The 15,216-nt window shown below is 46.9% G+C and overlaps 2 protein-coding genes across 6 annotated transcripts in view; one reads left to right on the plus strand and one right to left on the minus strand.

Annotated features, from left to right (window-relative positions):
* Nucleotides 1-2,099: 2,099 nt before the first annotated feature.
* HAGHL (hydroxyacylglutathione hydrolase like) lies at nt 2,100-8,940 on the minus strand. Of its 3 annotated transcripts, none has more exons than XM_040440614.1 (9): nt 8,523-8,940; nt 7,523-7,647; nt 6,845-6,909; nt 6,152-6,269; nt 5,933-6,041; nt 5,553-5,656; nt 3,487-3,588; nt 3,147-3,226; nt 2,100-2,558 (listed from the first exon to the last, which is right to left on the minus strand). In XM_040440614.1, the coding sequence occupies exons 1-9, from the start codon at nt 8,620-8,622 to the stop codon at nt 2,390-2,392; spliced, it is 972 nt and encodes a 323-aa protein (XP_040296548.1). In that variant the 5' UTR covers nt 8,623-8,940; the 3' UTR covers nt 2,100-2,389. The 3 variants fall into 3 exon arrangements, with proteins under 3 accessions (XP_040296548.1, XP_040296551.1, XP_040296550.1); XM_040440617.1 differs by having other exon boundaries at nt 7,974-8,656; XM_040440616.1 differs by having other exon boundaries at nt 7,523-8,159; nt 8,523-8,615.
* A 143-nt stretch (nt 8,941-9,083) lies between these two features.
* Nucleotides 9,084-15,216, plus strand: part of LOC121008201 (hydroxyacylglutathione hydrolase, mitochondrial) — a 43,571-nt gene continuing 37,438 nt past the window's right edge. For 2 of the 3 annotated variants that reach the window (XM_040440608.1, XM_040440611.1), the window contains exon 1: nt 9,084-9,225. In XM_040440608.1, coding sequence (XP_040296542.1) covers nt 9,153-9,225 — 73 coding nt within the window. In that variant the 5' untranslated portion in view covers nt 9,084-9,152. Of the gene's footprint in view, nt 9,230-15,216 lie in introns of all 3 variants that reach the window. The other variant, XM_040440609.1, reaches the window with a different exon arrangement.

Below are 15,216 nucleotides of genomic sequence, written 5' to 3' on the forward strand. Positions count from 1 at the left end.
GATTGCAGAAATTTTCAACCAATCCCTTACCTACAAATCACTAATGCATTATCTTAGATTACCCATTCTAAACCCCGACCCTACTCCAAAAACTAAAGTGCAAAATTGAATAAGTTCCTCACCTACTGTACATTTAAGAAAAATCTGATTACTACAACAAAATCCTCATTGTCCCTTCCCTCGTTTCAACCTTCTGCTAAAGGCTCCAGTAATCTGACAAAGACTAGTTACTAGAGACGTTCTGCCTGACGTCACCATACAAGGCAGTAGGTGTTAGGCAGTGTATCCATAGCAACTAGACAGTCAGATGTGTCTTTATTAATCAGATTTTTCTAAAAGTGTACTTAGGTGGAGAATCCTTTTAAACAACTCCATTGTAAAATAATTATCTTGCTATTGTTAAAGTGCTTTCTGCATTAGCATCCATATCATTTAAGGAGTGCCCGCTCTGGGGTGTAATCGTGCCTTCCTCCTGGTACTTAATCCCATTTTTAGGAACATAAAGTGAGACTCCCTATAGTCCAGAAAGGCCGATAATTTGGCACTTTTCTCCAGATAACCCACACACTGAGAATATGGTACATCCAGTCGAAATGCCATAAAAATGATTTGCTTGGAAACCCATTTAAAAATTCAGTCACTTTAAGGGCTCTTTCAAACGAGTGGATGCCGTGCGTGGAATCCTCTTCGTGAAAGAGAGCCAAGCCCCGTCCCGGACAGCAGAGACACGGAGCATTAACATGACTGATAATGCTCCGTGCCTCTCTGTGATCTTTTTACTACAAAATCACGGTGAGATAAAGTTTATCTCAACGTGATTTTGTAGTAAAAAGATCAGAGAGGCACGGAGCATTATCAGTCATGTTAATGCTCCGTGTCTCTGCTGTCCGGGACGGGGCTTGGCTCTGTTTCACGAAGAGGATTCCACGCACGGCATCCGCTCGTTTGAAAGAGCCAGGTGTAGGCCATCTTGCAGAAATACTGTACGAATTTCCATGCAGATTTCTGTGCAATTCCGCACCAAAAACTGCATGTGTTTTATTTGTGGTTTTTAGTACGGTTTTGCCGCAGATCTCGCCCTTGCATTGAAAAGGGTAAAATCTGCACAAACAAGAAAAAGAAAATGCACATGAGATTGGTGAAAGCTGATAACTTTGCTGGTACTGTGTTACATTGGAGCTTTTCTGCATGAGAATCTGCAGTGTGTGCATGTAGCCTTAAGAAGGTGGAGTGGGGGTCACGTTCCTGCGTAAGCACCGATTAGGGTCTCTGTGCTCAGCAGAGCTCAGTTCGTCATTTGGGACAACTCCTAGCACTCCCCCAAGGTGATGTCATTTTGGTTTAAAGAGGAATGGTCTGTTTTAGTAAATACGTGCATTCCCCGAATTTAGGAGCCTGTGTTCTACACTGAGCCATTCCTTTGTTATTCCTGCTAGAAAAGTATGAATTCTGGGTGTTACCGTTTCCCTTTCTGAAAGAGGTGTGCCCCTTCCCTCACCACGAATTGGACAAGATCGGGCTGAATAGGGACACCACCTCAACTGGTAAAACCCAGCTGTTGATTTATTCTTGAAATTCTGGGAGGAAGAAGAACAGAGGATCGGCCCAATGCAGTGTACTAAGAAAAGAGCATCCACAATTGTTATACTACAGAGGATAGACGAAGGTACTAAAACTGACATGCCAGGAGTAATGACAGGTGCTTGTTAACATGGGACTGCAGCCAAACGATCAATATGACCAAATCTGCCGATTTCAGTGGGACCGGCTGACCATCTAATGGGTATGTGGGTCCCACGACGGCCGATGTTTGGGCAGATAAGGGCCGGGCTGCTGGATTTCAACTACCTGAGCCTTGTGTACTTGGAAAATAAGCTGCCACCAGAGGGGTCTGGCAGTAGGGTTTCCATCTTTTCTTAAAGCCAAACCCGAACAGAAGGGAGGGAGGGTATGTCTGAAGTCAGCGCTGCCCGGGGCTAGCATCGCATCATTCACAGCTGATCGCTGTGCCCGGGTCTGAGAAAGGCTTGTACCCGGGCACAGGATTACAAACCCGGACTGTCCGGGTCATTCCCGTACGGGTGGCAACCCTATCTGGCAGTGGTTTACTCCCTTCTTCCCATGGGGAACACATGCATGCTCAGCCAGATGTCCATATGTATGGGGGCCTCAACCTACAGCTATCTTATGTACGGCCGGCCTGAGACATAGGCTACGTGGGTGATTTCTAGTGATGTAGAGAGGCAAGACCACCCCCATGTGGAATAGCGCAGAGCTGAATTTGTCATTCACCTATTTGCCTGCAGTCCTATGTAACCCCATGTAGACGGCTCCTTGGCGTGACAAATGTAAAGTCCTGTGACCTTTATATTATGTTGGTATGCAATGTCTATTCATGTGCTGACGCCGACTGGTTCAGGAGACCCCACTGATAGGCCAGGAGAGCTGGGATTGGCAGTCGGTCCTTCGGCTTCTTAAATTCGTCCTTTTCTTTCCTTAAAACTCTCATGACCTCGACCGGGTCGGTCTTCCCTGTGAACTTCTGAACTGCTTCTTCCCTTTAAAAGAAAGTCATATACTTCTATATAATTGTTGGGGTCTGATTTCTGGACGATGTCCCATGGGCCCCTAGCTCACCTATCATTAATGGAGCTGTGTCATCTATGAACTGAAGCAGCATGGCACTTGGTAAGGGTAAATGCGTTTTTAAAGGGGGTGTTTCTGCATGTGTCGGTGGCAAGATGTAAGTGTACTTCTATATAATCTAAAAAGGGTTAAAGGTTTATGTTTTTCTCAAACCAAGCTTTAAATCCTTCTGCTCCAGTCATACATTTACAAGATAACCCTGTGCTTGCCTGCAGCCACCACTAGATGGCGATAACCACCACTGCACTCCATAATAAAGCCAGATGTAGTGAGCTCCCCCTAGTGGCTTCTCAAGCAAGATCGTAGGAACCCCCTCACTAGGTGCTTCCTAAACGTCCCTAGGACGTCTTAGAAGCTGCACAAGACTTTTTCCAGTGGTTCTCAGGTTTTGTGACAATCAATACAACTACAATATTTCAGTAATCTGACAAATTATAGCATTTTCCAGATTATTCAACATTATACATGAATAGGGTTCGTCATTCATTTCTAGTGCTCACCTTACTCGCATGAAGGGGTTATAAAGAAACTCTTCCTCCAGGCTGGAGGGGACGGTGGGAATGTCATCATCATCGCGAGCCTGGAAGACAACGAGTAGGTAAAATGCATCTTTAATGTTGTTTAAAGGGATCCTCCACCCAAGTGTTTTTCTTAGTAAAATCTGATTAATAAAAGGCGGCCGAGAAGAGTAATTGCCAGTTCCTCTGGCAAAATCAAATGCAGGATCGGGACTCATGGCGAGCGAAGGATATAAACACCCATCTCTATGGGGACAAACACCTACCTGCCCTAGTTTACAACATAATCAAGATTAAATACCCACCCCGGGTATTCACCCACCTTGGCCCAGGACAGCTTCTCCTTAACATGCTCATTGTCTGGTTCCACCTTTAGGGCAAATTTTAGGTTCCGAACAGTGTATTCATGGCCACAAAACACTTTCTATGGAGAAACAGAGAATAAACAGGTATGTAGTAGGATATATGGTGTCATCTGCCAGTAGTTAAAGATGAACAACTGATCCTGAGTTACATCCTGTATCAACTCCAGAGCTGCACTCACTATTCTGCTGGTGCAGTCACTGTGTACATACATTACATTACTTATCCTGTACTGATCCTGAGTTACATCCTGTATTATACTCCAGAGCTGCACTCACTATTCTGCTGGTGGAGTCACTGTGTACATACATTACATTACTTATCCTGTACTGATCCTGAGTTACATCCTGTATTATACTCCAGAGCTGCACTCACTATTCTGCTGGTGGAGTCACTGTGTACATACATTACATTACTTATCCTGTACTGATCCTGAATTACATCCTGTATTAGGGCTGTTTCACACGAGCGGATGCCGTGCGTGACATCCGCTCCGTGAATGACAGCCAAGACCCGATGCAGACTGCAGAAGCACGGAGCATTAACATGATTGATAATGCTCCGTGCCTCTCTGTGATCTCTTTACTACGAAATCACAGTGACAACTTTATCTCACTGTGATTTCGTAGTAAAGAGATCACAGAGAGGCACGGAGCATTATCAATCATATCCTGCACTGATCCTGTATTATACTCCAGAACTGCACTCACTATTCTGCTGGTGCAGTCACTGTGTACATACATTACTTATCCTGTACTGATCCTGAGTTACATCCTGTATTATACTCCAGAGCTGCACTCACTATTCTGCTGGTGGAGTCACTGTGTACATACATTACTTATCCTGTACTGATCCTGAGTTACATCCTGTATTATACTCCAGAGCTGCACTCACTATTGTGCTGGTGCAGTCACTGTGTACATACATTACATTACTTATCCTGTACTGATCCTGAGTTACATCCTGTATTATACTCCAGAACTGCACTCACTATTCTGCTGGTGCAGTCACTGTGTACATACATTACTTATCCTGTACTGATCCTGAGTTACATCCTGTATTATACTCCAGAGCTGCACTCACTATTCTGCTGGTGGAGTCACTGTGTACATACATTACTTATCCTGTACTGATCCTGAGTTACATCCTGTATTATACTCCAGAGCTGCACTCACTATTGTGCTGGTGCAGTCACTGTGTACATACATTACATTACTTATCCTGTACTGATCCTGAGTTACATCCTGTATTATACTCCAGAGCTGCACTCACTATTCTGCTGGTGCAGTCACTATGTACATACATTACTTATCCTGTACTGATCCTGAGTTACATCCTGTATTATACTCCAGAGCTGCACTCACTATTCTGCTGGTGGAGTCACTGTGTACATACATTACATTACTTATCCTGCACTGATCCTGTATTATACTCTAGAGCTACACTCACTATTCTGCTGGTGGAGTCACTGTGTACATACATTACTTATCCTGTACTGATCCTGAGTTACATCCTGTATCATACTCCAGAGCTGCACTCACAATTCTGCTGGTGCAGTCACTGTGTACATACATACATTACTCATCCTGTACTGATCCTGTATTATACTCCAGAGCTACACTCACTATTCTGCTGGTGGAGTCACTGTGTACATACATTACTTATCCTGTACTGATCCTGAGTTACATCCTGTATTATACTCCAGAGCTGCACTCACTATTCTGCTGGTGCAGTCACTGTGTACATACATTACATTACTTATCCTGCACTGATCCTGAGTTACATCCTGTATTATACTCCAGAGCTGCACTCACTACACTGCTGGTGCAGTCACTGTGTATATACATTACTTATCCTGTACTGATCCTGAGTTACATCCTGTATTATACTCCAGAGCTGCACTCCCTATTCTGGGAACTACTGCTCCCAAGAATTCACATCTGTATAGAAGCTGTGTGCAAGGAACTTGGGACGATTTCAGCTCTGGCAGACATACGCCGATCCCTGTGTCTCTGTGTCACATACCGTCTCGGGGGGCAGTGAACCCAGAGTTTCGATCAGGTTTTTGTACATCTGTTCTGCTGTCCCTTCAAAAAATTGTCCACAGCCTCCAACAAACAAGGTGTCACCTGGAGGAGGAGATCAGACATTAGAATGACAGGCGACGGTGTGAACATTTATGCAAAAATCACATGTATAAACTCTGCAGAATATGGTTTATGGAAAACGTGCAGTTTTACCCTGTGGCCGTCACAGCATGCTGTGAGTTGTAGTCCTGCAATAGCTGCAGAGCACTGCTCCAACCAACCCACAGGTAAGTGCTTCTTGGGTTATATAGCACCTAGACCTGACCACTGATTGGACGTCTTGGACATCTGACTGGGCACAAGAATTCACCAAATTACCTGAAAACAAAGCGGGGGCGTCCGGGCACCCATCCTCCCACATGTAGAAGCAGACGTGGCCCGACGTGTGGCACGGGGTGAACAGACACCTCACATTTATGTCCCCGAACTGCGGAGACATTTTAGTTACATTCAGAGGATGGAAATCTTGTGCTGACTTAGTCTGTCTTTCTCGCGGCTGCAGTTTGTTACAATGTATCAGGACTGGACTCCCGTTACCTTTAACATTTGGTTGTGAACGACTCTGTGGGTTAATCCCCCGATCCGTTCGTCTGTGCCGTAGACGGGCAGCTCGGGAAACTGCTGTACAAGGTCTGCGTTACCCCGGGAATGGTCTCTAGAGAAAAAAATCGTATTGACCTAAAAACTACGGATTTTCCATGGCGGAACGGCGGTTGGAGAATCTGAAATCTAGATGTCGTTAAGGCCTCTTGAACACGACCGTGTGTCCCCCATGGCCGTATTACGGCGGGTCCGCAATACACGGGACACCGGACGTTACACCCCTTAAGGGCTCATGCACACGAACATTTTTTTTCCTGTGTCCGTTCCGTTTTTCATGCGGAACCATTCATTTCAATAGGTCAGCAAAACAAAAACGTAAGTTCCGTTTTCCGCATGTCCGTTCCACAAAAAAATAGAAAATGTCCTATTATTGTCTGCATTACGAACAAGGATAGGGCTGTTCTATTAGGGGCCGGATGTTCCTTTCCGCAAAATACAGAATGCACACGGACGTCATCCGTATTTTTTGCGGATCCGTGTTTTGTGGTTCGCAAAATACATACGTTCGTGTGAGTGAGCCCTTTAACTGAATTGGGTTCGGTGCTCCATCAAGAAGCTGTCATATTCCCCAATCATCCATATTACCTCTACTAAAAATCCAAGATGGCTGCCCTCGGCCATACTTACAGGTGGTGGTGGGTGGTCAGTATGGCTTTCAGGTTCACATTCTCTTTCTGCACGATGTCCAACAACTGCAAGTGGAAAAAGAAGCTATCAATCCCCTCCTAGAGAATCGAGTTCTGCATTGTGACGTCCCTCTGTTATTCCTCCTGGACAAGCAATATGAATTAACCACTGGGTGTTACCAGCGGCGCGCGTGTCCCTGTGCATTCTGATGTTGTCCAAACAGTGCAGGACTGTTTAGGGATACGCCGATTGGGTAAGGGAAAACTGTAACACCCCGTTGTCATATGTTTATGCAATTACAGGTGGAATAACGGAGGCGAGCTGTAAGTAAAGATGCACCAGAATTTATTTATTTTTTGTTTCGTGAGGATCGCAAGTAATGACTAAAACAGACATGTCAGGAGAGGCGACAGACAGTCTTTAAGTCCACAACAAAATGGCTGCTCCCAGCATTCACAAGCAGCGGGTGACTTGATATAAAATAGGCATAGAATAGAATGAAAAAAAAAACCTAATACATATATATATATATATATATACACACACATACACATACACGCGTGTGCACCCCTGGTAAATATACCTCATTAGCCTGTCCTTCAGTGAAAGCAGAAAGACTACAACAAAATGGCCGCCACTTGCTGATTCTAGCCCTTGTATATCTCGGATTTTCCTTACTTTTTTGGCAACCGATGCGTCCACCGCAATGGCGTCTCTTGTGCGTTCCTCTATGATAAGATACATGTAGTTGTCATCCAAGACGGAAATCACCTTCACCTTCATGGTCCATCCACCTCTGCCAGCTGTAAGGTAAGGCACATCGTATGACGGCCTAAAGCACGAGGCTGCACCACTGAGAGAGTCTGCTGCTGCTGACCTGTGTACGGCGTGGTATTGTCATGGAGGCCCCGTGTGGATCCAAAATCCCTCTGTGACAATACTGCGCCTGACAGAAGCCAGACTCTCTCAGTAGTGCAGCCTCAGGCGTTGGGTCTGGAACTTTACAAGATCAGATCTCAGCTCAGAAGGACGGTTTACGCATATTTAAAAGGGGGTTGTCCACCTTCGAGGACCTTTCGTCTACCAGACCCCTCCATGTCACTGGACCTGCGGAGGGAAGGATACTTACCTGCTCTCTGCCGCTGGGTTTCAGCTCCTTCAGGCCGCTGCCGCGTTCCGGTCCCCACGGGTAAACTTCCTGTTTGACAGGGGTCCGCAGTGTGTCATATCATCGGGTCACGTGACACGCGGAGGACACGTCACCTCTGCTGCCAGGCAATGGTTTGAAGAGGGATTCAAAACGCGTCAGCAGCACCTGGGGGACCAAAGGAGAAGCAGGTAAGTATGCTTCTCTACGCAGCTAGGGCGACATGGCTGAAAGGCCCCCCCACGTGTCTTTTATAAATTATGAATGCAGGTTGTCATGGCATGATGGGAGTTGTAGTCTCACAACAGCACAAAGGTCACATCAAGTCCCACAATACCTTGCAACTACAGGCAAGCCTATGCAAAGCGCATCTGACAGTTCCTAAAACGACCACTAGATGGCGCTAATAAAACCCCTCAGAGTCATAGGACACCCCGTAGACTGGGGTTCCCCCCTGAGCCCGTCAGTCTGCACCAGGCATGTGACGTCACCAGTGACTCTCCCCACCCCGCCACAGAACGCCTGCAATACCCGTCAGAGTGTAAATGGCGGTGCCCGGTGGTGTCTCTCCTCCCTTCTCCCCTCCTGGAACGCAGCCCCTGGACTTTGCACGTTTTATCTCGGGCGACATACAGCGATAATGTCACTTTGACAGATCAAGGCAGGAGACAGCTGATTGGCTGATGAAGCATCTCCCCCTCGGCTTCTATTGGTTCTTTGTGCCCAGCCCCCAGGTTATTAAAGTTTTCAACTCACGTCCGCCATCTTTAATCGGGGAAATTCTCCCAGTCCGTATAAATTTTGTGGCGAGTTTTCATTGTGCGTTTAACCTATGCGTCAGTTCGTCACTGTGAACGCTCATGGCGCGTCTTCTATACAGAAATTTACTTCACTTCCTTTGAGGTCATTTGCCCTTAGCGTCAATGGCCGCTTGTGGATCGCTTACTCCTGAATTTAGATTGGCTTCCGACCCGTCAGCTTCTTTTCAGGATTGGCTACGTGTCTAGAACGTGATGACGTAGACGTTGGTTGGCAGCGTCGGCTGGCTGGCATAGCACCGCGCTGAGCGCTGATTGGCGGGCTGTCAGCAGGTAAAGCAGGCTGCGGGGGCGGGGTCGTCGCTTGCAGTGAGTGCACTGTGCATCCAGCCCCCTCGGCAGGATGATGTTTGGGTGCAGTAGGAGGCTGTGGTGCGCACTGTCCTTCCTGGGAGCTGCGGCCGGCAGTGGAGTGGGTAGGTGGGCACATGAGGCAGAAGGTCCAGTGTGTGTAATGTTATAATGCCCAGATGCATATTATAATGTCCCCACCGTGCCAGGGCTATGCTTCTGTCCAGGGACTTCATGATTATTGTGCTGGCATTAGAGTGGGGTGACGTGGTCACTCGGGTAATCACTTAAAGGAAAAGCTCGGCAACTTTCTAATCTCTCTGGAGTTCAGTCCTAACATCTGTTTGCTGTCAGTGAAGTTGGATCTCAGAAATAATGCTGGGGGGGGGGGGCCCACAAGCAGTTTACTGTACATATTCAGACATGCGTGTCTCCATGGATACGGTATACAGAAAACACTGCGAAACTCACAGGTCCACGTGCTTGACGGTTGCGTCACTTAGTGCGAAGGCATAGTACGCTTGTGCTTCTCCCAAAGGTACAGTCCTAAGAGGGACCTTCCTGATCCGGGGCAATATTACAGGCCTCGGGTCCCTTAACTTGGGGTCCCTCTCTCCTTGTAGCTGGCCCCACTGGCAGGAAGTCACTATACTTCACCTGCCCCTCCAAATCCACTGGGGCTGACGCAGGGGCCAGAATCTGTGCTTCTCCTTGACCCGATGGCACTAACCTTGTCTTTCCCAGCTGCCTCTTCTCCCACGGATCCAGCTTCTTACCTGGAATATTATGGGGACGGGGGCTCCCACGCTCCAGTAGTCACTGGTGACGTGTTATCTGCCGGCCATCTTCTGCAACTGTCCCATCTGTAGGTCATCTCTTCTGGAGGCGTCTCTTTTGCAGGTCATCTCCTCTTCTGCAGGCGTCTCCTCTGTAGGTTATCTCACCTTCTGCAGGCGTCTCCTCTGCAGGACGTCCTATCTTTTGCAGATGTCTCTGTAGGTTATCTCATCTTCTGCAGGTGTCTCCTCTGCAGGTCATCTCACATTTTGCAGTGCCCTGACCAGTGCCACTCCTTGTCCCCGCAGGTGTCAGCACAGGTCTGGTCTGCATGGTCCATTTGACACTACTGTGCTACTCCTAAAAATGCACACATGCAGGAAGAAGACTGCCTCTCCTCCTGCGCCTGTCTTAGGCTGCATCTTCTGGGCTATCTTCGGGGTCTTACTGGCTTGGCTTTGCAGCAGCACACCCCTTGCTGGCGGACATGTACACGCAGGAGGCGAGATCTCCTCTCCTCCCAGTATGCGGGCTCATGCCCAAACTCCTCAAGATGGTGCCAAGAATCACTTTTAGGCATTTGAGCGGCACTTCTTCTCACCTCTTCAGGAAGAGGGGGGCTCTTTTTCTACCTCTTACACATTGTAACAGATTACACTCCTGAACATTGAAACTGCAACACCAAGAAGCATGAGCCATAAGGTCATGCAAATCGGAGGAAGTAGCTGGTGTCAGAGCTACAGCTAAGCCACTAATCTGCAAATTATGAAATTTTCCAGCACCCAGCTCCAATCCATGGCATGTGGGAGGGGCATAAAAGCCAGATCAAAAGCAAATTTTTTTTAGCCACGTGAAACCTCAAAAACGGCTCAAGTCATGTGGGATGATTGTGTGAAGCCTCCGCTCATCGACAGGTCGGTTATCGCCACTTGTCACAGACTGAGAGAATCCTCGATGTGAGAGACCTTGGTTGATCACTCCTGCAGATCGCTACGTGCCTAGGCCGGAAATGTCAGCACTGGTCAACGTTGCGTGTCCCAGTGATTGGAAGAAGAACGAGGAACTGGAATGACAGCAAGAGGTGGTGCACCGAGGAGAAGCTCGGCATGGACATGTCATCTGATCAGAAGAATGGTGCGTAGTGATCATTTCTGTACTGCAAATGACATTGGACTTCACACCCCAAAACTAGGGCGGCAAACAGTGTCTACACAAACCATCTGAAGGCGTCTGCACAGGATTAGACTACGAGCCAGACGTCCACTGATCTCGCATCACCGCTATCATGGTGCACAGCAAGATGGCAGTGGAGGCTGGGATGGAGCTCTGTCTTCACTGATGAGCCCCTCTCTTGTCGTGGACGCAATGATAGCCACTGATTGGTCTTGAGACCACGTGGACAACGCCATAAAGAGGCCTTCACAAGGGAACATTACACCGATCCTAGGTTTATGGTGTGGGGTGGCATAATGTGTAGTAGCTGCACCTCTCTAGTCTTCATTTATTTTTCAAATCAGATCTTTTTTTTTATTATTATTATTATTTTCATAGACATAAATTGTATAAATATATGCCTTAGTAAATCGGAGGTATACACATCCGGTTTGGGTATCAGATAATACACCTATAGAGAAGAAATACAAGATAATTGTACATTTACATACAAATGGAAACAAACCTTAACACCCCCCCCCCTGAACCGCACCCCACCTAATGCAGTAATTATACCTTTACCATTCCCTTATCTCACTGTACCCGTGGTTATAACAATACCAGGGTTTGTCCTCTTTGGTGACCATGTTCTGTTTTACCCCCCTTTCCTCTGAACTCCTCATCTTAGAATGTTACTTCTCTCACTCATAAGCAAAAGGCGCCCAGACGGTAGCCCTGGCGCTGATACCCACTGCCCCCAAATAGATTCTAATTACTTAAAAGCATTTCTCTTGGTATATATCCCTCTCTCCATCTCTATTAGCGCGTTCATACGGGCAATAACCTCCACCTTGTAGGCACTTCAGTACTGATCCAATACCTTGCGATCCGTTTTCTGGCATTATATAGTAATCTACCAGTAGCTACTCGCTCCACTGCTCCGTCTTGTAGGAGGCCCGGGATGCAAAGTAAAGGACTAGCCTGGAGTCTGATATTATATACTTCAAGAATGATGTCTAAGACATCCTGCCAAAAGGGGCCCCAAGCCGTACACTCCCAGAGCATAGGTATCATATGTGCGTCACGAGTACCACATTTAGGGCATTGAGAAGTGTCTCGCAGTCCCACCTTCTGAAGAAACATGGGTGTCCTATATACTCTATGGACCAAATAGAGCTGTGATAATCTCTGAGGTTCGCGGAGTGATAACCTGGTCAGTTAAGGGTCCCCCATCTGCACCCCATGCATCCTTAACTTTTAGAGGGAAGCGGTCCCGATACAATGAGAGCAACGCTTTATAAAAAGTGGAGAAGACCCCTTTAGTGTCCCCTCCCCTTCTGATCTGTTCCGCTAGGAGAGAAGCTTTTATAGTGATGTCAGTGACCTTCCCCTGCACCGCCAGCGCCTGTCGCAGTGCGAGATATTGATAGAAACCGGAGTTCTCAATATTAAACACCTCCTTGAGACGATCAAAGCTCTTAATGGTGCCATTGGTATAGAATTTGCGATAACCACATCACTCCTTTATCCCTCCACGTCCCGAAGCCTAATCATTTTTTAAAGGGAACCTGTCCTTGGGATTTTGCGTATAGAGCTGAGGACATGGGCTGCTAGATCGCCGCTAGCACATCCGCAATACCCAGTCCCTATAGCTCTGTGTGCTTTTATTGTGTAAAAAAAAAAACGATTTGATACATATGCAAATTAACCTGAGATGAGTCCTGTATGTGAGATGAGTCAGGGACAGGACTCATCTCTGGTTCATTTGCATATGTATCAAATCAGGGTTTTTACTCAATAAAAGCACACAGAGCTATGGGGACTGGGTATTGCGGATGTGCTAGCGGCCATCTAGCAACCCATGTCCTCAGCTCTATACACAAAATCCTGGTGACAGGTTCCCTTTAAGCTCAGGTAAACCATTATGATTCCATAGCGAGTTGAGCACATTGCAACCTGAGATATTTGTGATATCTTAAAAAATTTTGCCAAACTTTACGGAATAAAAGAATACTCGGGAGACTGTCTGGTGGCCGGGTATCTGAGCTGAGCTCCAAAATATAACTTGGTGGCTTACCCCCCATTAAGTGCGAGACTAAAGTATCCACTGAATTAAAAGCATCGTCCTTCCCCCACGGTTGGAATTGTTGAGCCTGCGATGCCCAAAAAAATACAACCACGGATTGGGGATTGCCAGCCCCCCGTTATCTTTACCCCTTTGTAACGTTTCTAACCTAATTCTGGGAGATTTTTTGTTCCAAATTAAAGACCTAAATAATCCCTGTATTTTATAAAAATACTTAATCGGTATCCGAATTGGGCTGTTATGGAGTACATACAGGAACTGCGGCATGAGCGCCATTTTCACCAAACTGTCCCTACCTATGACTGAGAGGCAGTTTACACCAGCTATTTTTTGTGCACTTTTATCTATTAACGGGTTCAGATTTAACACGATAAATTCTTGTGGCCTGTAAGAAATATTTATCCCCAGGTATTTAAAGGACGTATCCACTCGCAGGGGCAGTATTTTATCCCTGACATCCTGTGATATAGGGTCTATGGGTAACGTAACAGATTTATCCCAGTTTATAGAAAGTCCCGAATACGAGACAAAACTTTCTATCAGACTCCTCACATAAGGTACTGAGATTGAGATTTTATCAAGAAACATCAACATGTCGTCGGCGTAGTGCGATTTTCTTCCTCTATATTCCCGTCACCTGAGGGTCTCTACGCACCATTTGGGTCAAAGGTTCAATGGCCAATGCAAAAAGCAGCGGTGACAGCGGGCAGCCTTGGCGTGTGCCCCTTTCCATGGCAAAAGGTTCTGACAGTAACCCATTAGTACGCACCCGTGCCCTCGGTTGATTGTACAGGAGTTGGACCCACTTCATATATCTAGGCCCAAAACCCATAGCCTCCATTACCTCCCATAGAAACCTCCACTCGACGCTGTCGAAAGCCTTCTCCGCGTCGAGTGAGAGGACCGCCCTATGTCCGATCGTGTCTCTAGACATCTGCAGGTTAAGCTGCAGCCGTCTAATGTTAATAGCTGTTGACTTACCAGGCATAAAACCCGTTTGGTCGCCATGAATCAAGCTGAGGATAACAGTAGACAATCTGTTGGCCAAAACTTTAGCCGGCAGCTTGACATCTGTACACAAAAGCGATATGGGCCTATATGAGACCGGATCCAAGGGATCTTTACCTGGTTTGGGCAGTACAATGATAATGGCTTCACCCATAGATTTTGGTAAGGCGCCGTGTAATTCCGCCTGTTCGAACACCGTAAGGAGTTGTGGCAAAATAAAATCTCCATATTTTTTCAAGAATTCCCCAGGAATCCCATCCGCCCCAGGTGCCTTCTCGTTAGGAAGCCCTTTTACCGCTTCTAGTTCTTCCAGACTCAAAGGTGCCTCCAGACTATCCCTTTGCTCCGCCGTTAAAACCGGTAAACGCAGGGGTTCTAGAAACGTTTTGATCTCGTCTCCGGTACGCTGTAGTCTGGTGGTATACAGCAGTTTGCAGAATACTCCCAGAATACTTTGACTATCTGATACCCGACTACCCGCACTATCCTGGATGCATCCCACATAGGAAGGACCCTGCTGGGCTTTAATAATCGTGGCCAACATGTGTCCCGCACTGTCGCCCTCATCAAAATATTTTTGTTTCCAGAGAAATCGCTTACGATTCTCAACTTCAAGTTAGTGGTCCCTATACGTCCGTGGCGTTTCGGTCCACCTGGCCCTGTTCACCCCTGTGGGAGTTTCCACGTATGCATTTTCAGTATTTATAACCCTAGATCGCAATTCCTGTAAAAATTCTCTATTTTTGGATTTATGTCGTTGGATACGTTTGATGTATGCCCCCCTGACGAAGGATTTAAAGGCATCCCAGACTACAGCCGCGGAGGGCGATCCAGTATTAAACGACATGAATTCCTGCATCTCCGTCATCATTCCCGCATCGTCCTGCAGCAGAGTAATCCAGAAAGGGTTAAGTCTCCACTGACCCTTGGTTCCAATAGTGGTAGGATCCAGGCGTAGTTCCACCATAATGGGGGGATGATCAGAGATGCTTCTAGGCAAGTATTCCGCCCGTTACACAAACTCCCAACATCTGCTGATTTCCTAACGCTACGTCAATGCGGGAAAGCGAGTTATGGGAGCTCGAGTAACATG

The sequence above is a fragment of the Bufo bufo genome, chromosome 7 (assembly GCF_905171765.1).
Source record: "Bufo bufo chromosome 7, aBufBuf1.1, whole genome shotgun sequence".
NCBI lineage: Eukaryota > Metazoa > Chordata > Amphibia > Anura > Bufonidae > Bufo > Bufo bufo.

What these genes read in the sequence shown, in the direction of transcription:
- HAGHL (XM_040440614.1), bottom strand. Translation starts at nt 8,622, where the DNA reads ATGTCGCCCGAGATAAAACGTGCAAAGTCCAGGGGCTGCGTTCCAGGA. An exon ending in CTGACCACCCACCACCACCT is followed by an intron (nt 6,270 to 6,844) that starts GTAAGTATGGCC and finishes TTTTTTCTCTAG; the next exon opens with AGACCATTCCCGGGGTAACG. An exon ending in AGAAGCTGTCCTGGGCCAAG is followed by an intron (nt 3,227 to 3,486) that starts GTGGGTGAATAC and finishes GTTGTCTTCCAG; the next exon opens with GCTCGCGATGATGATGACAT.